Genomic DNA, 22,627 nt, shown 5'->3' with positions numbered 1-22,627 from the left:
GCACTCACAAGATGACCAGGGCTTCCCATCTGATTCACCTTTGCCATTTTCGTCTCCAAGGAAAAAGGAAAGACACAAAATAGCCTTGGAGAACAAGAATCCCAAAGTGAGAAGGATGCATGGATAAACAAAATGAACATAAGCATAAGCACAGTGGTATATCATTTAACCTTTAAAAAGAAGGAAATTCTGACATGCCACAATATGGATAAACCTTGAGGACCTTATGCTGAATGCAAAAAGCTGGTCAGAGACAGAGAAATACTGTATGATTCCACTTATACCAGGAATCAAGAGTAATCAGAGACAGAAAATACAATGGTGGTTGCCAGGGTCTGGGAGAAAGGTGACTGGGAACTACTGTTTAATGGGTATGGAGATTCAGTTGTTGTTGCTATTTTAACATTTATACTTATTTCTTTAGGACATGCTGGGTCTTCATTGTGGTGTGTGGGTTTCTGTAGTTGCAGTGTGTGGGCTCTCTAGCTATTCCATGCGTGCTTAATTGTGGCATCTGGGATCTAGTTCCGTGGCCAGGGATTGAACCGAGACCCCTTGCTTTGGGCAATGTCTTAGCCACTGAACCACCAGGGAAGTCGTGAGATTCAGTTTTACAAAAAAAAAAAAAAAAAAAAAGTTCTGGAGATTGGCTTCGCACGAATGTAAATATACTCTATACTACTCAACAGTTAAAAATATTTAGGCAGTACAACTTTCCTGGTGGTCTGGTGATTGCGACTCTGCACTTACACTGCACGGGGCACAGATTCAACTCCTGGTCAGGGAACTAAGTTCCCACATGTCACAAGGCAAAGCCAAAATAATAGTAATAATAAAATAAATTTAGATGGTAAATTTTATGTGTATTTTACCATAATTTAAAAGGAAAAAAAACAAGTGGTTCCTCACTGATGAGCCAGCTGTTTTCCACAGCAGCTCTGGCACAATTATTCACACTGACAGATCATACGTTTTCTATTCAGCAACAGAAGGATAATCCAGGAGGAGTACCTGAACAAAAGCTTCACCCCTCAACTCCAAGGTCTTCTCTGATTTGCAAATTAAAACTCAAAAAGGTTCTTCACCAATCTTACTTGGAGAAATAGACCTTCTTCATTTCTAACACTATGCAGGTCTGGCTACCCATGCTGTGCCCAACAGCAGCCACAGACCTTTAAAGGTGGGAAAGGAGCCAAGAGCTTGTAGCGTCATTAACCCCAAGTACATCAGTTCTACAGGGCTTTCTCCTCTGAGGCTCAGTGACGATTTCCTCAAACATGTCATTCTTATGACACTCAAGAGCAAACACAGGAACTTAACTGGAATTTTCAATACAGTTCACCATTTTCCCTTAAAACTGCATCAAAGGGCATCATAGTAAAAAGCACACAGGGGTTTTGCAATAAGGACTAAGCCTTTGCAAATTTCTTCAACAGAGCAAATAAAGGGGAAAAATGAGAGCACAACTTGGTCTTAGCATAAGGATTCCATCGGATATACGGAAGGGGCAGAGGTGGAAAATGAGAGAGGAAATGAGCAGACTACATTAGTGAGGATATGCCCTACCCACTCCTTCCCACTCATTCAAGAGCCTCTTCTGGGCAACTCCCATGACCGTAGGCGGCAGGCAGCCAGACTGGGATTGGCAGGTGACTGAGAGTCCAAGGGCTAAGAGGGTGGCTCTCATTGGCTAGAGATAGGCCATTCCTGCTCTGTCAATGTTACAGGGTCTGAACGGAATGTACTTCTCGCCTCCTAAGCACACAACAAATGTTTCCAGCCTAATCCAGTGACATCAAATTGTTTTAAAGACAACAGAAGAAATGCTCGCCCTCAGCTGAAGGTCATACCAAATGACTTGAGGTCCCTCCAGCTCTAGGATTCTCAACACCAATACTATTAAAAGCCTTAAGTGGGGTGGGAGGTAGGAGGGAGGTTCAAAGGGGAGGGGACATATGGATACTTATGGCTGATTCATGCTGATGTACTGCAGAAACCAATACAATATTATAAAGCAGTATCTTTCAATTAAAAATGATTTTTTTTTAAAAAGCCTTAAGAATTCTCCTTCTCAAATAAAAGACGGAAATGGACAAAGTGTAAATACAAGGATCCTTTAGGGCAACTTCATGGTATACTTCCACCTACAACAGGAAGAAAAGCCTATAACATTGTTATGTCATTCATATCTCCCAGAAAACAAGGTATACACTGAAGCACTGCTCATTTTTTAAAACACCCAGGATAGTGTTAGGTATCTGAATCATGCCTCATGCGTTGTCTGCCTTCATGCATTGTCTGGTGCCTTGACTGTGGGCCCAGGCAACAAACAGATCATCTCTGTCCTGCTTGCACGGGAGTCTAAAAGCAAGGCAGAAAAAATAAATAAATAAATAAAATAAAAGCAAGGCAGAAAAAAGCCGAGGAAAGGCCAACTGCTGTTTCTATGCACCCAAAGGTGCAAGTCAAGTTCAGCCATGTCATACTTCACTTTTTCAGTCACTTCTTCCATGAGGAGCTGGTCTGTATTCGTAACTCTACTAACCTTCCACCTCCCCTCAACACAACTCCTATGACAAACATGGCCACCACAGCAATGCCTGATGAATGTTGTCAGGTCTACGATTTGTCCCACTGCAAAGGTTACACAGGAAATTCTGGTTCCTAAATTTCAGATTCCAGATGTAGTTTCAAAATAATATCCTATTTCTTTCAACATAGGAATCTCAAATCTCTGGCAGAACTTGAAAAAAAAAAACGATAAAAGAGAGGCAAGCAGACATTTCTTCAGACATTCCTCACTAAGACATTTCTGCTTTTATTTATTTATTTATTTATTTTTACATTTCTGCTTTTACTAAAAGATGTTAATTCAGGAAAAAAGCAGCTTCACTGCTCTGTGAGGGCCTGCAAAGACTTCTGCTACAGACCCAAGTGAAGGCCCCTTGTTTCTATCCTCTCACAGTATGAAAGTCAGGTTCATGATACCCGTGGCAAAGAGAAACACAACCTCAGGCCACCATGACCTCAGTTTACCCAAGTGGACATTTCAGTTAGAAAAGCAACGGGATACTGTACCTGAAAAGAGTCCGGAGTTATCTATTGGGCCAGGATACAGATTATGTTCACCCACATTGTACATATCCCAGCTGTCGAAGCCCACATACTTCTTCCACTGCTTGAACCACCGGCTGTCAATAAGATACCTACAGACAGACAAAAATGTACTGCACCAGAAAACCTGAGGTTGTACGTTTCTGCAGCTGCTCCCTAAATTTTTTAGGGTTGTTCCACTTGGGGAACAAACAATCCCTGCTAAAAAAAACACTCTCAAGAGCAGGAGCAGGGCCAGGCCCTCTTGGGCCTGGAATAGAAAGCTTGGCCCAGGGGATGCACTGACTAAGTGAAACAGCTGTTAAAAAATAAGTAAAAGGAAGGAAATGGCTAGCTTCAAAAATGTTTGTTTAAAGAAATTCTTTCTTGGGGAAAACCTTATTTGCTAATGACCATGTCATTAATTTCATAATGATCTTTACAGAGATCCTTGTCCAGGCAGACAGTTTGGTTACACTGCTTTGTTTCACGTGAAGAGCATTGAACCAATTTTCTTTCTAAAAATAAGATAATAACATAACACACTTCAGTTTTCCTTTGAGGACCAAACGTGTGTAGACATATACATACACACTTTATAATATAGATATACACACACATATATACATACATACAATGTCGTGGTGTGTTTATCTTATCAAAGAGCATTATGTTGAACTGGTTATAGTTTAAAAGTATCATCATGCTGTTTTATTAATACAATTAAGACAGAAGGAGGGGAAAACTTCTGTAGGGGAACAAAACATAATTACATTGGTGAGTCCCTTCAAATTTTATAACCAACAAACTTCAGAGACAGTCAGCTTCCTAGAGGCCATAAAGATCTACAAATATAGCCACATCTCTAAAATGCTCTTTTCTCTCCGAACACTTTCACTGTGTGATTTTAGTCTATCTGAAACCTCCTCTGCTTCTGCTGACTATTCTTCACGTGTCACCACTTTTCGGGATATCAAGTACTTCCGCCTGCTCTGCCTGTCAGAGCTTGGCCAGCTCAAGGACACTGTAACGACTGAATTCCTCCTAGCTTCTCTTCCCTGCTCAATTTCTCTGTCACTGTAATACAGCCGTTATCACCACCACCACCGTTTCTTAAAAAAGGGTTGCTCAACCACATTCAGTGCAACGCCAAGTCCCAGTTTCTGTTTCCACACAATAATACCACCCAGAAATCTCTTCACTAGTGGAAGTACTGTCCCTGCTACTAGATAATTTATTAAGAAAAACTTATTAACTCAGACTTGCTCGACTAAATCTTCGTTAGGCTCTAAGCTACCCGCCTCTTTCACTCCGAAACGCTACTGCCACCAATTATTTTTAACATTTGCTACCAAAATAACCTGGGACTCTCAGACAATTGTTCAGCTACTGACCTTGACGTCTGTCCAGCAGTTTACAAGCTATAGAGTATCTACTTCTCATCTACACCTCAAGCAACTGAGGGCGGGGGCACCAAATATCGCGATCTTGGTCTTAAGAAGAAGGCAGGGTCTGTGAGGTGTGGACGCCTTCGCCCAAAATCACAAAGTGAATCCTCAAAGGTAAAGGACTCTCCTCAACCGCAAGGTCCCCGGGAGTACTCCCCTTTTTTCCATCTCTTAGCCCTAGCCTCCGCTGGATACGCCCCCTCGGGCTCCACGCAGACCTGGACGACCCTCAGCTCCACCCACGCTTTCATCCAGTGCTCCCTTTCCTAAGGGGCGGGAGTCCAGGCACTCTCTCAGAGTCACCAACATCTCTCCTGCCCAGCCTCTAGTCTAGCCGGAAAAGAGGGGCCGGGCCTGAGCACCCAAGCGCCGGCCCCAGGTCCAGTGGGGCAGAAAGGCGAGCCCGGCGCTCACCACTGCGCCCCTCGCTGGAGCGTGGTCCTCATCAAGGCCCCGAGCTCGGATTTCTGGGTCTCCGCATCCGGTCGCTCACGGTACCCTCCGCCTTCCGCCATCTCGTCCGCTGCCCCAGCCCAGCCGGCCCGGACATCCGCCTCGCGCACAGCGTGCTGTGGACCGCGCCCACGCGCGCACGCACGCACGCACGCACTCACGTGCGCGCACGCAAGCCCCTCCTCGTGCGGCGGCTGGGGGCGCCGGCCCGCCCCTTGCTTTCCCCCACCCCCAACGGCGCATCCCGCACCCCCCTCCCGCGCGTGCGCGGTGGAGCCGGGAGCCGGGCCGGAAGAGGAGGCTGGCGTCCGGAAAGAGCTTCAGTGTTCTCAGTCAGGCGTCGCGCACCCGGCGCCGTCCGGCACACCTTTCTGTGTCCAGCCCGGCGATCTCGAGGAGTCAGACCACAGGCCTCACGACCTTTCGGGTACCTCTTCTGGCCTGCGGGGTTATCCTGGTCTTAAATCAACGCAGCGCCAGGTGCGAGGAGTCCTGAGACTAGATTTTCTTGTTTTCACTCCAGCCATTCCGCTTTAAGCGGAGACCTCAGGCGAGCCCTTAGCTGCCCAAACGTGAACTCCGGATTCCTGTCCGGCAGGGCCTGCGGGAATATTCCCAATCATCTCTGTCTGAACCCCAGAATCACCTGGCCCAGGCCGAATTCCACAAGCCCTCCACTACTTACTTTATCGGGCAGGCAAGCAGCCACAGGGGGGCGATAGCAACGTGGGTGGGAGGAGCGGTCCGGGTATATTCTCCACATCAGGTACCCTGGCGGCTGCTTTGTTGCTGCAACAAAGTACAATAGCCTGAACACCTGATGGCTCCCAATCGACCGTGCGTACAAGAAACACAGCCCTCCTTCTGGAGGGCTAAACTATATGTGTCTAGCAGCCCCTGCCCTCAGAAAAGTTAAACAGACATGACTCAGTACCTGCCCTTAATCCAATGATCCCCATTTTTTTAATGCACCAGGGACCTATTTCTTGAAATAACTTTTTTATTGGGGGGGGGGGATTGGGTGGTTTGGGGGAAGATTCAAGAGCATTACATTTTTTTGCCCTTTATTGTTTTTACCACCTCAGACCGTCAGACATTAGATCGCAGAGGATGAAGACCCTGCTTTACCCAGTCTAATAGAGGAGAGGAGCTATTCCACAAATAACCCCAGCACCAAGTCAAGCAGTGTGTGATAAACACCATTAAAGGGTATGAATCAAAGACTGTAGACCCCAAGCTGTGAAACGCAGCGTTTCACTTGAGTACGTTTTGAGTGTGATCTTGAAAGCATAGAAATGATGGTGCATGTTAAAGGAGAGGAGACTAAAGGGGTTAAAGGAAATTTCTGGAACAAGCAGGGCAAATCATAGAGTGAAGATTAGGCCAGTTGAGCTGGACACAGACTACTGAAAGGGCCTGAGATCTAAGGCTAGAAGGGAGGCTGGTCCCATATATCCTGCATATAGATGTTGTAGGAGGTTTGAGAGCAGAGAGAAATAGCTGAAGGTCCTTTATACAGAGGTACAGCCCACAGACCTAGTAAGAACCCTTTGGAAAGATGTCTGTGAGGGAAGAGAAAAAAAACAGGTGCAGAAGAGAAAACTGGCCTAGTGATGTTGAGGTTGGTCATTTGAACAGATTTATTACTTTTTTTAGGTTGAATTTTGGCTAATTGAAATTAATGTATTAAGCATTGTCTGCTAACAGAGGCCTCTTGGCAGCTGGGTGGATAGTGGGGCAAGGTAACTTGGAATTAAAACTGCCTTGAGGGACATCCTTTGTGGTCCCATGATTAAGACTTTGAACTCCCAATGCAGGGGGACTAGGTTCAATCCCTAATCAGGAAACTACATGCTACATGCCACAACTAAGACCCATAGCAGCCAAATAAATAATAATTTTTAAAAACACCTTGAATAACTACATAACAGTTAATCCCATGCACATAAGAGTTACCATCAAATGATAATTCTTTTTTTTTTTTCCTTTTAAAAAATATGGAACGCTTCACGAATTTGCGTGTCATCCTTGCACAGAGGCCATGCTAATCTTCTCTGTATCGTTCCAATTTTAGTGTATGTGCTGCCGAAGTGAGCACCAAATGATAATTCTACATCTTGATCCTGACACCCCAAGTGCCCTTCTGTGAAAGTTCTTTTAAATTGTTAAAATTGTTACCGAACCAAAACCACTGCTTTTAGTCCTATTTATGGAAAATGAAAGCTGGGTTAATGGGCATGACTGAACCTACATTACAGTGTCTGCTTCCCTCTTCTTTTTTTAGCAGTTCCTCCTATACCATTTATGGCATGGGTCAGATTCTTAAGGAAGTAGGACAAGTCAGCACCACTAGAAAGGGGGACAAAACCTAATTATAAAAATGAAAACTTTGGAAAATCTTTTTTGAGCCTGGATCTCTTCTCTGCTATTCAACAGCTGTAAACAAAACGAAACAAAAAAAAAGTACACTATGAGTAGTTCCTAAAAATTTATATTTGAATAATCAAGTGCTGGAAGTTAAAATGCAGCGGGTAAAGTGACACTTCATAATCAGATCACCATTATTTCTAAAGTTTTCAAACTTTCATAGTGAGTTTGATTATTACACATTAAAAACAGAACTCGAAACCGTGAACATCTGCCTGCATGTTCCTGCTATTGTGGGAGTGACCCACGGATTTGGGAGGAAAGGAGTTGAGTAATTCAACTCAGGACACACCCTGGGCCCAGGGCTGGATTCTCTGTTGGGCTGTTTCCCCTAGGGGAGGGGTATAGGCCTGGTAGGCCCCTCTGTTGGCCCGGTAACCAAACCTCAGAACTGAACAACTCACCCATTGCCTTGGGACCTTGGAGCACAACAACAGGAAGGAAAGCAGGAAAGGGAACTAGGGGGAACAGGCCTGGCTGACTGGTCACATACCCGAGATCTTGGATGGGGATGATCTAATTGAGGGTTTGTAATGTCTGGGTGTGTGAACTTTAAGCTTTATTTGGTTTCAAATCATAAAGTTCTTTCCTTGGCTGGTACCTTGGCTTACTCTAAACCTTCTCCCCAGTCATCCTTGGTCAACACCTGCCTGGCAGTCCCAGAGCACGTCTGGCTGTATTCATAAATATTGAGCACCTTTTGATTAGAGGTGCCATCAGGAGAGAAATATTTTTTGTTTCCTCCTTGCCTGTGCTTTTTTAGCTTGCCTGGGGACAGTGAAAAAGAGAAAGGCTCTAGAGATACATTTTAGAAGAATTAAATGTCTTATCAGTGACATTATCACCTCTATGGTAAAAGGGGTAGGTTTACTGGGGAAGGGTGACGTTTCCAGGGTGGTTAGTGGTAAAGGATATGCCTGCCAGTACAGGAGATGTGGGAGACTTGGATTCCATCCCTGGGTTGGGAGGATCCCCCAGAAGAGGAAATGGCAACCCACTCCAGTATTCTTACCTGGAAAATTCCATGGCCAGAGGAGCTTGGTAAGCTACAGTCCATGGGGGTCATAAATTGTTGGACACAACTGAGCAACTGAACACACACACCGAGGAAGGTGACAGAAGCAAAAAACTGAAGGAATCTCGCAGAGAGGATGTGGGGTCATTCTTTCCCATGTTGGAGATTCATGCTGTTGCAGATTCCATTCAGGTTATGCCCCTGTCAGTAGGCAGTCCTGATTAGGCGAGGAAGGTGTTGCACCCTGGGCCTGGGTGTGGCAGTGCCTTCTCTTCCTGCTCAAATTCTGTTACTGTCAACATCTGAACCTTAAAAAAGTATTTAGGTATTAATTGTGTGTGTTGTTTGCCCTTTGCACAGAGCAAATTCTCAGTAAACATTTCTTCGGTGAATGAATGAGAGAATTATCCAGATAGTAGTCATTTTTCCCTTTGAGTAATAATCTATTATGTACTCATAGCCCCTACTCTCCAGGGGTTCACAGCCAGCGTGGCTGGGGAAGATGTTTTCATGTGTAATTATAGTGCGTTATGTGATAAAAGTGCTAGGGGGCGGAGAAGGCGATGGCACCCTACTCTAGTACTCTTGGCTGGAAAATCCCATGGACAGAGGAGCCTGGTAGGCTGCAGTCTTTGGGGTCGCAAAGAGTCAGACATGACTGAGCGACTTCACTTTCACTTTTCACTTTTATGCATTGGAGAAGGAAATGGCAACCGACTCCAGTGTTCTTGCCTGGAGAATCCCAGGGATGGGGTCGCACAGAGTCGGATACGACTGAAGTGACTTAGCAGTAGCAGTAAAGTCTACTACTACTTTATTTAGAGGATAGGTGTAAGTGAGAGCAGGAGTGAGTGGGGTAGACACGCCTGTCCCTGCTTTCCTCATCCCATCTGGACCCTTCTTTGCCCTTGAATCTATTCCACCCTTTCCCCAGCAGTCTATTAACTAGCAAGAGGGCAAATAAGGGATCTTCTAGGATTGATTTTGCTAATTTTTTTGAGGATACCAAGCACCATTTCACCATATTCTGTACCTTTATCTGACAGTCCCTCCCAGAACTGAGTTTTCTTTTCATCCAGAGTTCAGAAGGAAAAACAAAAACCAAATCATATTGTCACGCACCAATAAAAAGTAAGTTGTCCAGATGGAAATAAAATCTAATTAGGCAATTAAAAAAAAGTGCAAGGGGGGAAAAATGGTAGGGGAACATGAAGGGTGATGCCGTAGACACTTGCCTAGGAAGAAAATATTGTAATATAAGCAACTGGTGTAGGAAACAAAATTATGCTTAACATCCCTCCTGGCCTCTGAGGATGCATAGTGGGTCTGCCAAGGAATCCTCAGGGGCCAGGGCTTCTTTATTTTTCATTTTTAAAAAAATTTTTAGAGAGCTTAGGAATAGGCTGTTTTATTTTGTTTATTTTTTGAACCACACCTAGGGGCATGTGGGATCTTAATTCCCTGATCAGTGATGGATCGATCCTGCACCACCTGCATTGGAACAAGTCTTAACCGCTAGAGACCGCTAGGGAAGTCGCAGACCAGGGCTTCTTTAGATTCATGCACAGGTACACAGGCACAGACACAAGCTGGGGACAGAGGCTGGGGTAACAGATACGCAGGACTGTAGGACAGCATCCAAGGTGGGCTGCATGTGCCCTGAATACTGCCTGACCCTAGGCAGCTGGATTAAGTGAGCCTGTTCTTGGGTCTCCTGTCTCGGCCTTGCTGGCCATGGCTACCCTAGGCCTGGGAGGGATGCTGGGAATAAGATTTCTGTCTGCAGGATGAATGATGGCAAGGCTGCTGGACCTCTGACCAGTACATCCCTGTCATGTCGTGTCAGTTTCAATGCTTCTGGATGCAACTCACAGAATACCCACCAGCAAGTGACCCACCTAGCTGGTGATTTTGTTTTTGCTTTTTCACGCGACAGGTCTGGAGTTGAGCTCTTGGGTAGGTCTAAGCTAAGGATGTCTGATCTCAAGTCGGCTTCCCTGTTACCCTCAGGGCCAGGGCCCATGAGCCCTCACTCCTTGGGCAAGAACCTCTCTCATCTGAGCTCCCACTTCCCAGTCCAGCAGTTCCGGATGCCCAGTAACTTGTTGACCAGCTCCAGCTGGGTTTTATTTTAGTGCCAGCACAGGTGAGTCACACCTCTATGAAGGCACGTTCTTCCAGCCTATTTGGTGACCATAGTAACAAAAACCTGCCAAATTCGGAGTGCTCTGACCTGGATCCCTGTCCATTCTTTGTAAATCCATGCCATGGATGAATTTATTTCTCCTGGGGAAATAGTTAGCCAGTATTTTTCACTCAGTATTACCCTAAAGTTAAAACTTACGAGAGGGACTTCCCTGGTGGTCCAGTGGTTAAGACTCTGTGCTTTCAATGCAGGGGACACAGGTTGGATCCCTAATCTGGGAACTAAAATCCTGCATGCTGCAGGGTGCGCCCCGCCCCCCTAAGAAAAAAAAAACAAACGAGAAAAGATTGATTGGGCCAGGAATGCCTCTCTGAAAATAAACTTAAGTGTTGTTCGTGGAACTCCATGGAGACAGAAGAAGGAAGTCATTTGATAAAGGGCTAATTGTGCAAGAAGGGCCTGACCAAATGGGTTGTATCAGATTTTGTTTTTTCAGCTTTGTTGAGGTATAGTTGACAAATAAACCTGTAAACTGTTTAGTGTGTACATAATGATGTAATATACACCTATGTGATCTACCGGATTTAATGTTTAGAAAAAGTTTAAACCAGCCTTTCTGGAAGAGCTTCTGAAATGGAGGTTTCTGAACCTGTTGCGTAACAGCAGGGCCCAGCCCTTCTCGGAAGACCTTTGGACTCAGTTCTGCTGCCTGCTCCCAGATCAGGCAGTGTCCCGGAGGCAGTACCACCAAAGGCCAGGACCTCAGGCAGACTCGCTGGGATTCCTTCACTTTTAACTTGTTAATTTGAGCTGCTGATTCACAATAGGGTGGAGTGGGTGCAGGTCCCAGCCAGTAGCAGTAGGGTGGTTGAATGAGAAAGAATGTGTGTATGTTTTTGGGGAAGAGTTCTAGTTTATGCGGGGGAAGATGAACCCTTAACGGGGCTTTAGACTGAGTCTTCCTGAAAAAGAGAGTTGGAAAAGACAGTTAAAGGAGGCAGGCAACTTCAAGTCTGAGCAGGAGCAGTCACCAGCCAGCGTCAGCCACATGGGGATCTCGGAAGCTCCTTTCTCTTAGAGCTCAAGGCATAAACTGAAGAAGAGAAAAACGTGGGTGATGAGGGGTGAGTCACTGGGCACCCAGACTCTCACCCTCTGGGGTGAGACACGTCACTCACAGATGTCATGAGTCTTGGTTCTAAGAGGGGCACAGATAGGGTGGGGTCTAAATGGGCAACAGAACTCGGCCTTTGGTCACCACAGATGGGACTCAATATCTGAGATGGAGGGGATTTCCCTAGCAGTCTAGTGGTGAAGACTGCGTTTCCAATGCCGGGAACGCAGGTTGCATCTCAGGTCGGGCAACTAAGATCCCATGTGCTGTGTGGAGCAGCCAAAAAGTTAAAAAAAAAAGCTGAGGTGGAGAGGCCTTGCAGCCAGAGGGAGGTGGTAGGCCTGTTGATGGTGGGAGAGGGAGCCGGAACAGATATTGCCCTTAATGACCTAAGACCAGATGGAGGGGGAGAACAACAGGAAAGATTTCTGCTTAGGGTTGGAAGAGAAGTTCTTCAGAGTTGATTCCAACGCAGCAGGGACTTGAGTCACCAATGTGACCATGAACACTGGGACCCCAGAATCTCTGGACCACATTCTGGACTGATAACGAAGTGTCTGGGTGCTTGTCTGTCCAAACAGAAGCTTCATTGCAGTGCTTACTTCGGGAGCACATATACTCCAGTTGCAATGATAAGAGATTAGCATGACCTCTGCACAAGGATGACATACAAATTTGAGAAGTGGTCCGTATTTTTAAAAAAAATTTTTGAAAAAAATACAGAAGCAGCTTCATTGCATACAGCCCTGCAGAGTCCCTTGTACAGTGATAGGAAGTGGCTCCAGATCTGTCTGTCTCAAGAGATTACTGACAGCAGGGACCAAAGATGGAGGGGCTGAAACTGAGCCACACCTGGGAAGTGGCAGCTGGCCTCCAAGATATGCCCTGCCCTGAGCCTGGCCCCAATATTGCAACTGCTGGGCAGGGTCAGAGCAACCAACTGTGTACTCTGCTGACTACCTGAGCGGCAGCAACCAGTAAGCACAGCTTCAGAGCAGACAGAAGCGCTGAATGGACCTATGCAAAGATCTAGCAGTGTCCTGAGGAAAGAAAGTTACGTCTCATGAGCTGCCAACTGTGTAGACTTATATGGTACTAACACCTGGAAAAGCTGTTACCAAAAACAGGACTCACTGCCTGATGGGCATAGAAGCCAATACTACGGCACCTACATTTTTGTCTGCACTGGGATCTTAGTTGTGGCACTTGGGATCCTTAGTTGCAGCATGTGGGTTCTAGTTCCCTGACCAGAGATTGAACACCAGCCCCCAAGTTGGGAGCTTGGAGTCTTAGCCACTAAAACACTAGGAAAGTCCCTGGTACCCACTTTTAAGAAGAGTTTTTAAAATTTTTTTAGTTCTACCAGTTTATTGCTACCAACCCATCTCCCTCCACCCTCATGCACACATACTCAGTCATGTAACCCCATGGACTGCAGCCCACCAGGCTCCTCTGTCCATGAACTTTTCCAGGCAAGAATACAGGAGTGGGTTGCCATTTCCTTCTCCAGGTTGAGAAGAGTTTTACTGGGAGGTGACCTTAACTGGGAGGTCGATGGATAAGGACTCAGGAAGCAAGACTGTCAAATCTGTGTCCCTAATCCAAAATCACTGCAAATGGTGACTGCAGACATGAAATTAAGACGCTTGCTCCTTGGAAGAAAAGTTATGACCAACATAGCATATTAAAAAGCAGAGACATTACTTTGCTTACAAAGGTCTGTCTAGTCAAGGCTATGGGTTTTCCAATAGTTATGTATGGATGTGAGAGTTGGACTATACAGAAGGCTGAGCGCTGAAGAATTGATGCTTTTGAACTGTGATGTTGGAGAAGACTCTTGAGAGTCCCTTGGAAAGGAGATCCAACCTGTCCATCCTAAAGGAAATCAGTCCTGAATATTCACTGGAAGGACTGATGCTGATGCTGAAACTCCAATACTTTGACCACCTGTTATGAAGAACTGACTCATTTGAAAAGACCCTGATGCTGAAAAGATTGAAGGCGGGAGAAGGGGACAACAGAAGATGAGATGGTTAGATGGCATCACCGACTAGATGGACATGAGTTTGAGTAAACTCCGGGAGTTGGTGATGGACAGGGAAGCCTGGCGTACTGCAGTCCATGGGGTCGCAGAGTCGGACACGACTGAACTGAACTGAATCTGCAGTTTGATCAACCTTTATTGAGTTAGGGGAGGATGGGTTAGTATGTGGAAGCGGTAGTGTGGCAGGTTTTGATTGGAGGGCATTAGAACTTGGCCATTTAAGGTATGGCCTTCCTGGACAATGGAATTTTCACTTTTCAGTGTTCCAGCATTCAGGTTATGGTTATGTCCAGATTCTTTTGATTCTATGTCAGGGAGGTGAGGTGGAGGTGGAGAAACTTGATTCCAGGCATTATTAGAGGTCAAAATTTTTCTCCTGTGCACATGCTCTGGCTGCATTTGTGGTTTTGTTCTGTTGTCTCTGAAAAACAATTCACTATCTTGGTATCAACAGATGAGGGCCTCTTTGAGCTGGCTCTGCAGTTACAAGGCCACAAACTAAACAAATGTGAATGGTAGCTCAGGGTGTTATTTGTTTAGGTCATTTTGAGCTGAACAGATACTCAGAAAGGAGAGGCATAACTACCGGGAGAGGGTTAGGCAGTTTCAGCCCTTGACTCATCTTCCTCTTTTTTATTTATTTTTTATTTTTCCTCTTTTTTAAATAAAGACTTTCTTTTGTAACAGGGCCTCGGGATGGCCCTGCTGCATATCCTGGCAGAGGGAGAAACCCTGGGAGAGGAGCCTGGATTCCCACAAAGGAAAGAGTGACTTCCACTGCAGACAAAGTGCTGGAGTATTCATGCTTGGCTAGGTAAGGCCAGCCAAGAAATGGGGGCTTAAGCTCCCAGCCCTAGGACAATGAGGTTAGTAGGAAAGGTGTCCCACGCTGACAATGACACAGGACACACACACAGAGGTCTGCTCACATTTGGCACTTTATTCATGAGGAGCTGTGGTCTGGGAAAGGGGAGGCTGGGAGACAGGACCAGTGCCACCTCAGGGGATTTTCCTGGACATCAGGCGTTCCTTCACGTAGGTTTAGAAGGAACACCTTCATGGGTAAAATCCCCGGAGAGCAGCGCTGACCGCCAAGCAGCAAGGGTAGGAGGGGCACCCTAGGCAGAGGCCCCCTGGGACAGCAGGGTTTCGATGTCAGGCTCGATGTCCATCGTCAGAAAGCGGCGGCTGTACCTGCGCACGGGCACACCGTCTGGGCCCACCAGGAACTTCTCGAAGTTCCAGGAGACGTCGTTGCGGCACACCGGGGACCAGGTGATGAACTTAGGGTCGGTCATGAGAGCAGTGGCGTCGTCACTAGGCGTAGGCAGAGCCTCCCGAAGGAAGGCGAAGAGCGGATGCGCCTTCTCGCCATTCACCTCGCACTTCTCGAAGAGCATGAAATTGGGCTCGAACCCGCCGCCTGGTCGGACATACTTCAGGCAATTCAGGATCTCCTCGTTCTTGGCGTTTTCCTGCGAGAAGGGAGAGCAGCTGGGAACCAGGGCTGCGAGGGGGAAGGGAAGCCTTCTAACCGCAAACCTGGAGTTTTCCATGTGTCACTGGACTGTGACCTTTCTTGCCTAACTCCAGGGTGGATTTGAATCTCAGCCGGGAAAAGCGTCGGAGGGCAGCGAGCCGAAGGCCCGCCTCTCCGCGCCCTGGGGCCTAGCGGAGCACTAGCGGGCGCTCCTAACCCGGGTCGCACGCCCACCCCCGCTCCGCGCACCTGATGCCCAAACTGGTTGCACGGGAAGCCGAGCACGACCAGGCCCCGGGGTCCGAGGCGCCGCTGCAGGTCATTCATCTGGGTGTAGTCCCGCACCGTTGTGCCTCATAGCGATGCTACGTTCTCAATGAGCAGCACCTTGCCCCGCAGGGAGGCCAGGTGGAAAGGCTCCCCGCCGGCCAGAGGGCGCGCGGAGAAGGCGTACACCGTGCGCGGGGCCGTCGCCGCATGGGCGGCCGCCGAGAGCTGAGCAGCGCACATGGTGTGGGTATCCGAGTCGAGAAGAGAGAGCCGCGGACTTTAAGGACAAGGGGGTGGGGGAGCGCCTGCTTTTAAAAGGCGGGCGACCGGGAGTCACGTGGTGCAGGCACTTTTCCGGCCGCGGCTCCTCCCCGCCTGGGTCCCGCCTCATCCGGCCTCCGGCCTCCAGCTGCGGGCCCGCGGGGCGGGGGGTGCGGCCGGGCCGGATGCGGACACCGCCCAGACCGTGCGGAGGCGCCGGCGCGTTGGGTCCGGCCCAGGGAGTGCAGCGCTCGCACTGCGGTAGTTGAGCGAATGATTCCCGCCCAGGGCCCAGACGGGCTCCGGATTCTTTCTCAGTGGTTCTTCAGGGATTGGACCTGGCCCCGGGAGGGTGACCAGCAACAGAAGCGTGCGCTGTCTGTGGCTGCACAGCCCTCCCCGCCTGGGCCGTTATCACTACTCCTGGAGAACGAACCCTATTGGCAGGTGCCGGGATGGTGCAGTTGGCGGCAGCTGCCAACGCAGTCAGGGAGTTTTGAAGGTTAAATTGGAGGAGAGTGGGCAGTGCTGCCGAGGAGGCAGGCCATCAGTCAGGGATGGACTGCAAAAGCCAGCTTTCTCATCTTTGCACTCTGGCGCTGCCCTGGACTGCTATGAGAGAGAGGATGAGCCTAGCCTCCGGTTTCCCACCTACTTTAACACCCCCAGCACAGCACTGCCTTTACACAGGGTTTCTGGGGTCACTGTTCAGGCCCTGCTCCAGACTCCTGGAGGGGAGCCCAAAAGCATGCAGGGCCAAGGGGACTCAAGTGGGTTTCAGACCATCCTCATACCTAGTCAACTTCATCTGGAGCTCAGGGTTGGCAGTAAAAGACAGAGAATGGACAGGTAGTAAGAAGAGGAAAATATCACACTTCTGAGATTTGTCTGGGAGAATGACTGCTTGGAATACCTACTCCTCGGTAGGCTGTATTCCCTACTCCACCCCACTCTGAACTTGAATGTGACAAAATACTCATTTCCACCTCCTTGGCAGAAGTCAGGTTAGTGCCGGTTTTGGGGAGTGGGTGGGCAAGCTGGTACTTTGCCCCCTGAAGGAAAGGTGAGCTAGGCAGAATTCATCCCCCCATTCCCAGCCCTGGAGAGAGCAACACAAACACCAGGATACAGGAAGTTTAGAAAACTGCCTTTATTCTATTAGTTGGAAAAATTAACTGGTACAGAAAAAAAGTTTAGTCAGCTGGAGAGGAGAGAGAAACTGAGGGCCACCCAAGAGAACTGGCAGCTCCTCTGGGAGGGAACCTGGGTACAGTGAGAAGAAACAGCACTGTGAACTAGAGCCAGACCCTGCAGTCCGGGTGAGACAGGTTATGCCACCTTCTGAGTGTCCAAGTGCCTCAGGCAGAAGACTGAATTCCTATTTACTTAGCCCAGCTCTGGGGAAGGGGGTACTGGAATATGTGGGGCTGAAATGGGGGGACATGGCCATCTTTTATCCGAGAAACTGACAAAACGGGAATTTAAAAAATCAATTTTCCATCTGACTTTATTTTCAAATACACTTTCTTTAAAAAAAAAAAAAAACCAATACACTTTCTGTGAAGATGACAAATATCAGTATTAGGAAATCCAATTATACAAAAAATACTACATCTAGTCTGGGGTAGATATATTTATTTTTGGTAACATACATTAAGCGGCACTAATTACACAGTAACTATAAGGTAACTAACATGAAACCACAGAACTGTAACTTTACCACAGCTGCGTGGACTTGGGCCTTTCTGGCTGAGCACATATTCAAAAAACTGGATAGCCACCCAGAGCTATGCCAATGAAATCTGTTAAAAGGAGTAAAGCTCTGAAGTGGTGACTCACCAGAGTACCTTGCAGCTGATAGATGACAGACAGGACATGTTAGTTATAAAGTAGTTACAGCCTAATTCACAAAAGTTACCAACGGTTTCTCTTTCTAGAAAGAAGCAAGAAGTTAAGAAATTCCTTGAATTAGCGCCTGGTGTGTCAGGTGGGAGTGCAGAGGAGGGCTGTTAGAGCAGTGTCAGAAGGACCCTGGTGGGTCAGGTGGGTTGGACATCATTAATAATCATGGTTGCCTTCTAAATACTGGTAGCAAGATGACTTCTGATTTGTAATCTTAGGTAAATTATAGATAAATGAAAAAGGCCAGTAATCATACACTAAGATTAATAAACAGCACTTCAAAATTAACCGCATGAGGGCTGTGCTTGCAGCAGGGGTTTCACAAGACAAGGCACCCAGATTTTTTCTTCCCACGTCTGGCTTGCAGAGCAGCTCTCGTGGCCATTTCAAAAACCTCCCTCACTCCATCTTTGGTCTTTGCTGAACACTCCATGTACCCAAAAGCACCAATCCTGTTTGCCATATCTCTGCCTTCTTCGGGTTTTACTGGCTCCTAGCAAAGAGAAGAGAGTACTTTTAGTTAACAGTGTTACATACATATAATAAGTAGGTATAGAGTATTTAAACTCTGCTAAAAGACTTCAGAAGCCAAGGTGTCACCCCCAGCACTTTAAAAAGGCATTAGGACTCTCTGTTTGGACTCCCAGGCTGCCTGATCCTTCAGTTGCCACCAATTTATCTCTAGCCTCACATATACAAAGGTAATAACTGGACAGGGAGACCGAGAGCCTGACAAAGCTCCTGCATCTGACACTGACTACTGCTGTGCCGGTCCCTTCTCAGGAAGGCAGTCTGCACGAGAGAGGTCCCACCTTACAGGCTAGGGAGCCTTAGGGACCCTCTGTGCAGGCCCCAGTCAATGAGGGCCAGAGGGACAGAGAGAGGCTTCTGGGAGTCTCTCTGAAACAGCCTGGCCTACCAGGGTTTCTGCCTCGCTCCCTGAATCTCCAATCGTGGGTCCTGGGTTTCCGAATGCTATACAGAAGACAGAGCTCTGCCCCAGACCATACCTGCTTCATCTTGGCTAGCTCCCGCCTTGTGTGCTCATCGTTTCGAAGATCCTTCTTGTTCCCAACCAGGATGATGGGCACGTTGGGACAGAAATGCTTGACTTCTGGAGTCCATTTTTCTGGGATGTTTTCTGAAAGAAGCAAAATGCACATAATTTGGGGATACATATAATTCTACCTTAAACAATCTCCAGAAGCTCTAGTTAAATTGCAAAGAAACTTCAGAATCATGCTGGACATATAATGGAATTTCACTAGTTTCAAAACCACGAAAAAGGCAAAATCTAACCCCCCTTCTCTTAAGCACAGAATCACCAGCTTTTCTCAGTCATACCAAGGAGCTCAGCTCCCCTGGAGGTGGCGCCAGGTGAAGGCTACAGAGGAGCAAAGGATTCAGAAGGGGTGGCTGCACAATGGTACCTCCTGCCCCACCAGCCGGCCATCCACGTCACTATTGGGTGATTCTGACCACAGCTTACAGAAGCAGTCCCCGTTCTGTGGCTACAGCTAGCCCAGGGTTCACACACTTTATCTACACCTTACTCATGGGCCCTCAGGATGACCTACCCTTCCTTGGGTTACTGGAATTTCAAAGGGCTCCAGTGGCTTCTGAAAATGAATCATAACCAGTTGCAGCTTCTTGCCAATACTGTAGTAATTTAGATAAGGTGTCCTGGGTTCAACCTCCCACCAACCTCCCCAACCTCCCAAGGTGGTTCAACCCACCACCTTGAGCATCTCAGAGTCAGAGATGACGTTATAAAGTGGAGATAACTGTAAGACCTCACATGAGGTTATTCTGATTCAATGCGTACACCATACTTAGTAATGATGATCATTTAAATGGTACCAATCATAATCTGACACTATGTTTTAGGCGTAAACTGTTCACTCTCTGACTTCAAGACCAAAAGGCAGGAGTTAAAATATGGAAAGATGCCCTGCCTCTGGCTAGAAGGTAGAGAAATTACATGAATAAGGTCAGAAAACTCAATTCAATGCTCCACTCCTCAGGCCACAAGACAGATACTTTCCTCCTTTGCTATAGCAGCTACAGCCTATCACTAATGTGACAATTTAAAACTCAAAGCCTTATTCTAGAACAAAGGGGTTCCTTAAGAACTGCAGAGCAATAAAGACACAAGGGCCAGCATATCTGACACTGAAGCCCAGCAGTCTCCGCACTCAAACTTGCTCTCGGCTCTGCACCCTGTGGTCAGTTTTTAGTGAAGCTGCAACAGTGAACACTTTAAAAAGTAGGTGAGATCACATCTCTCCTGTGTTCAAACCATCAGAGAGTTCCCATCTCTCTCATGATCAAAGGAGGGGTCCACACCATTAGCCACATGGCTCTGCAACCCTCGCTCTCCATACAGCACACTGGACTCCTTCCTTCTTCCTGGGAAGTCTTTTGTTGGCCTCCCTCACCTCTGCTCAGAGGTCTCCTTTTCACTGAGGCTCCTGACCAGCAGCATGTGGTCATCTTCAAACACTCCATACTACCATAGCCTATTCCATATCCATCACTATGAATGCTATTTGTAACCTTTCCTGCTATCAGTTAGGTTTTTGCTCTTCTGTCTCTATCTAGAACATAGGTTCTATAAGTGGGTGCTCAATAATTATTTGCTAAACATACAAAATTATTACTCTAATAGTCTCCCCACCTCCAGAATCCAGGACATGTAAAATAAAATGAATTGCCTCTCTTATGTTCACTTTTCATGAATAATTTTAAATTTTAATTTTTTTACCTTTTACTTCAGTGATGGCAATCGCCTATAATTGCTCCTACCCTCAAAGTAATCTGATCATATCAGGACACATCATTTTATATAGATTTACAGTGGAGTGCTTTGGATGTCCTTGTGAATTCCATTAAGCTAGAGAAAAGGAATTCTTATCTAGACCCAGAGTCTACTTTTATAAGTCAAGTTTTACTGGAACAGAGCCAAGCTCATTCATGGATTTATTTTTTATGACTGCTTTTGTGCTACAACAGTATAGCTGAGTAGTTATGGCAAATTCAGGAAATGCAACAGAGAACACATGGCTAACAAGCCTAAACTATTTACTATTTGGCCTTTTACACAGGATTGGCCAGCAACAGGGCTGAAACCTGCACACCAACATTCTTTTTTTTTTTTTTCACACCCAACATTCTGATTGCTGATCAAACTTGTTATTCTACATCCAGACTCTGGGCCATGTTCTAATATCCAACCATACATAAAAAGCAAATTCCAACATTTGGTGCACACTGTGAAGTGAAGTGATGTCGCTCAGTCGTGTCCGACTCTTTGCGACCCCATGGACTGTAGCCTATCAGGCTCCTCCCTCCATGGGATTCTCCAGGCAAGCATACTGGAGTGGGTTGCCATTTCCGTCTCCAGGGGATCTTCCTGACTCTACCCCAGGTCTCCTGCACTGCAGGCAGACGCTTTAACCTCTGAGCCACCAGGGAAGCCCCTATAACTTTTCATTTTCTTGATATAAACTTCTGAGTTCCCAAGACACATTTTACTGGTGCAAACTACCAGTGGAATTCTCTGCTACTCCCTAGTCAAAATAAAAGAACTTTTAAAAGGCCCTTGGCAAAATTAAGGTAACTCAGGTCAGCAAAGGGGCCCTACCTACCTGTGATACTCCTGCCAAGACCACCAGTGACGGCACAGCATCACCCCACCCCACCCTCAGGTGTATCTGTACTCCAGAAAGGGAGCTCAACCTCTCTTTGCTTTCTACCTCTGCGTTCCTGCCTAGAACCTGCCCTCTGGGTAAGGGGAGAGCAAAAAACAAGTCACAGTAAATAGACAAGAGGTCAAAAACTGAAGATTTCCTTGAGACCAGGAGATACAGTGTTCAAAGAAAAAAGTAAGACAGAGTAAGAGTAATATTTTGTTCTGAAGGTATTCTTGTCCCTAAAGGATTACACCTGGATGAGGTGGCAAAGGGTGCAGTCCTCATTCCTATAGGATTTAGGCAAAGTTCATCATGTGTGTGTTTGAAGGGAAGGTGTCCATTTTCTCTCTAAAGCTCAGCCTCAAGGGCCTTCCGAGAGTCCCACCAAAGGAAGCCAGATTAATTTGAAAACTGAAACTAAAACACAACCGTTGAACCAAAGTGAGACAATGGCAGGCAGCACCCACAGTCTCAGTCCTGGGAAGTATCACACATGTGGCTCCATCTCAAGTTGGTTCCTTGGGCTGCATGACGCTGAGCAAACAGTTCTAAGTCTCAGAGCACCCCTCAGTATTGTCATTTACCTGAGTACAAGCAGGACACACAAGGGTCACTCCAACCCTAACTCCCCAGGACTACAGCCCAGGCCAGCAGCCAGCTCTCAACTGTCATTTGTGTTAATAATGACACTATCTTTGTCCCATCCATTGCCCTGTTAAAACAGAGCACCACAGAACCAAGCAAGAAGTTTTATCATCTTTAGTACAAACTGAAAGCAAGTTCTGTTTCAGGCCCTGGTTCTCTGTTTTGCAGAATAAAAGATCAGCATCATTCACACTTTTTTTTTTTCTTTGAAGGAAAAAGCAGCTTCTGTAACATGTGACCAACTTAGCTAGTGTAATCGTCAGGTTCAAGTCTCTCTCCACTAGATAAGGGGCTTTATAAAAGGGCTAAAACAGGGCTTTAAAAATACCACTAGGAATCAGCAAATCATCAGTCTAGATGTTGGGAGGCAGCAGGCTCAACATCAAGTACTGAAAAAAGATGTGGACACCCAAAAATGCCTTCCCCAAATCTCAGTCCAGAAAATAGCTTTGGGGAATGCCCTGGAGATCCAGTGATTAGGACTCCGTGCTTTCACTGCTGAGGGCACAGGTTCAATGCCCTGGTCAGAGCATGCTGCAAGCCCAACCCCCACCCCTGTCCCCCTTAAAAAAAGAAAGGGGGAAAAAAAAAAAAAGAAAAGGGGGCAAAAAATAGCTATCTGTTTGGAACCCACCTA

At 46.8% G+C, this 22,627-nt stretch overlaps 3 protein-coding genes and 2 non-coding genes across 7 annotated transcripts in view; 1 reads left to right on the top strand and 4 right to left on the bottom strand.

Annotated features, from left to right (window-relative positions):
• Window positions 1-5,110, bottom strand: part of USP4 (ubiquitin specific peptidase 4) — a 39,987-nt gene extending 34,877 nt beyond the window's left edge. For all 3 annotated transcript variants that reach the window (XM_065933705.1, XM_065933706.1, XM_065933707.1), the window contains exons 1-2: window positions 4,956-5,110; window positions 3,079-3,206 (exon numbers count right to left, since the gene is read on the bottom strand). In XM_065933705.1, the coding sequence (XP_065789777.1) occupies window positions 3,079-3,206; window positions 4,956-5,056 (229 nt within the window). In that variant the 5' untranslated portion in view covers window positions 5,057-5,110. The remainder of the gene's footprint in view (window positions 1-3,078; window positions 3,207-4,955) is intronic.
• A 1,875-nt stretch (window positions 5,111-6,985) lies between these two features.
• LOC136167991 (U6 spliceosomal RNA) lies at window positions 6,986-7,092 on the bottom strand. The gene has a single exon (XR_010663159.1). It is a non-coding gene; the product is annotated as a U6 spliceosomal RNA (small nuclear RNA).
• A 5,198-nt stretch (window positions 7,093-12,290) lies between these two features.
• LOC136168047 (U6 spliceosomal RNA) lies at window positions 12,291-12,393 on the top strand. Its single transcript, XR_010663210.1, has one exon. It is a non-coding gene; the product is annotated as a U6 spliceosomal RNA (small nuclear RNA).
• Window positions 12,394-14,660: 2,267 nt separating this feature from the next.
• On the bottom strand, window positions 14,661-15,810 carry GPX1 (glutathione peroxidase 1). The gene is made up of 2 exons (XM_065935373.1): window positions 15,470-15,810; window positions 14,661-15,215 (listed from the first exon to the last, which is right to left on the bottom strand). Exons 1-2 carry the CDS (start codon window positions 15,728-15,730, stop codon window positions 14,859-14,861), a joined length of 618 nt encoding a protein of 205 aa, XP_065791445.1. The 5' UTR covers window positions 15,731-15,810; the 3' UTR covers window positions 14,661-14,858.
• Window positions 15,811-16,877: 1,067 nt separating this feature from the next.
• Window positions 16,878-22,627, bottom strand: part of RHOA (ras homolog family member A) — a 47,311-nt gene continuing 41,561 nt past the window's right edge. The window contains exons 5-6 of the mRNA XM_065933703.1: window positions 18,664-18,794; window positions 16,878-18,146 (exon numbers count right to left, since the gene is read on the bottom strand). Coding sequence (XP_065789775.1) covers window positions 17,973-18,146; window positions 18,664-18,794 — 305 coding nt within the window. The 3' untranslated portion in view covers window positions 16,878-17,972. The remainder of the gene's footprint in view (window positions 18,147-18,663; window positions 18,795-22,627) is intronic.

This window comes from Muntiacus reevesi, chromosome 4 (genome assembly GCF_963930625.1).
Source record: "Muntiacus reevesi chromosome 4, mMunRee1.1, whole genome shotgun sequence".
In the NCBI taxonomy this organism is placed as follows: Eukaryota; Metazoa; Chordata; class Mammalia; order Artiodactyla; family Cervidae; genus Muntiacus; species Muntiacus reevesi.
Note: the sequence above shows the minus strand (reverse complement) of the source record. Positions and strands in the feature narration are given on the sequence as shown.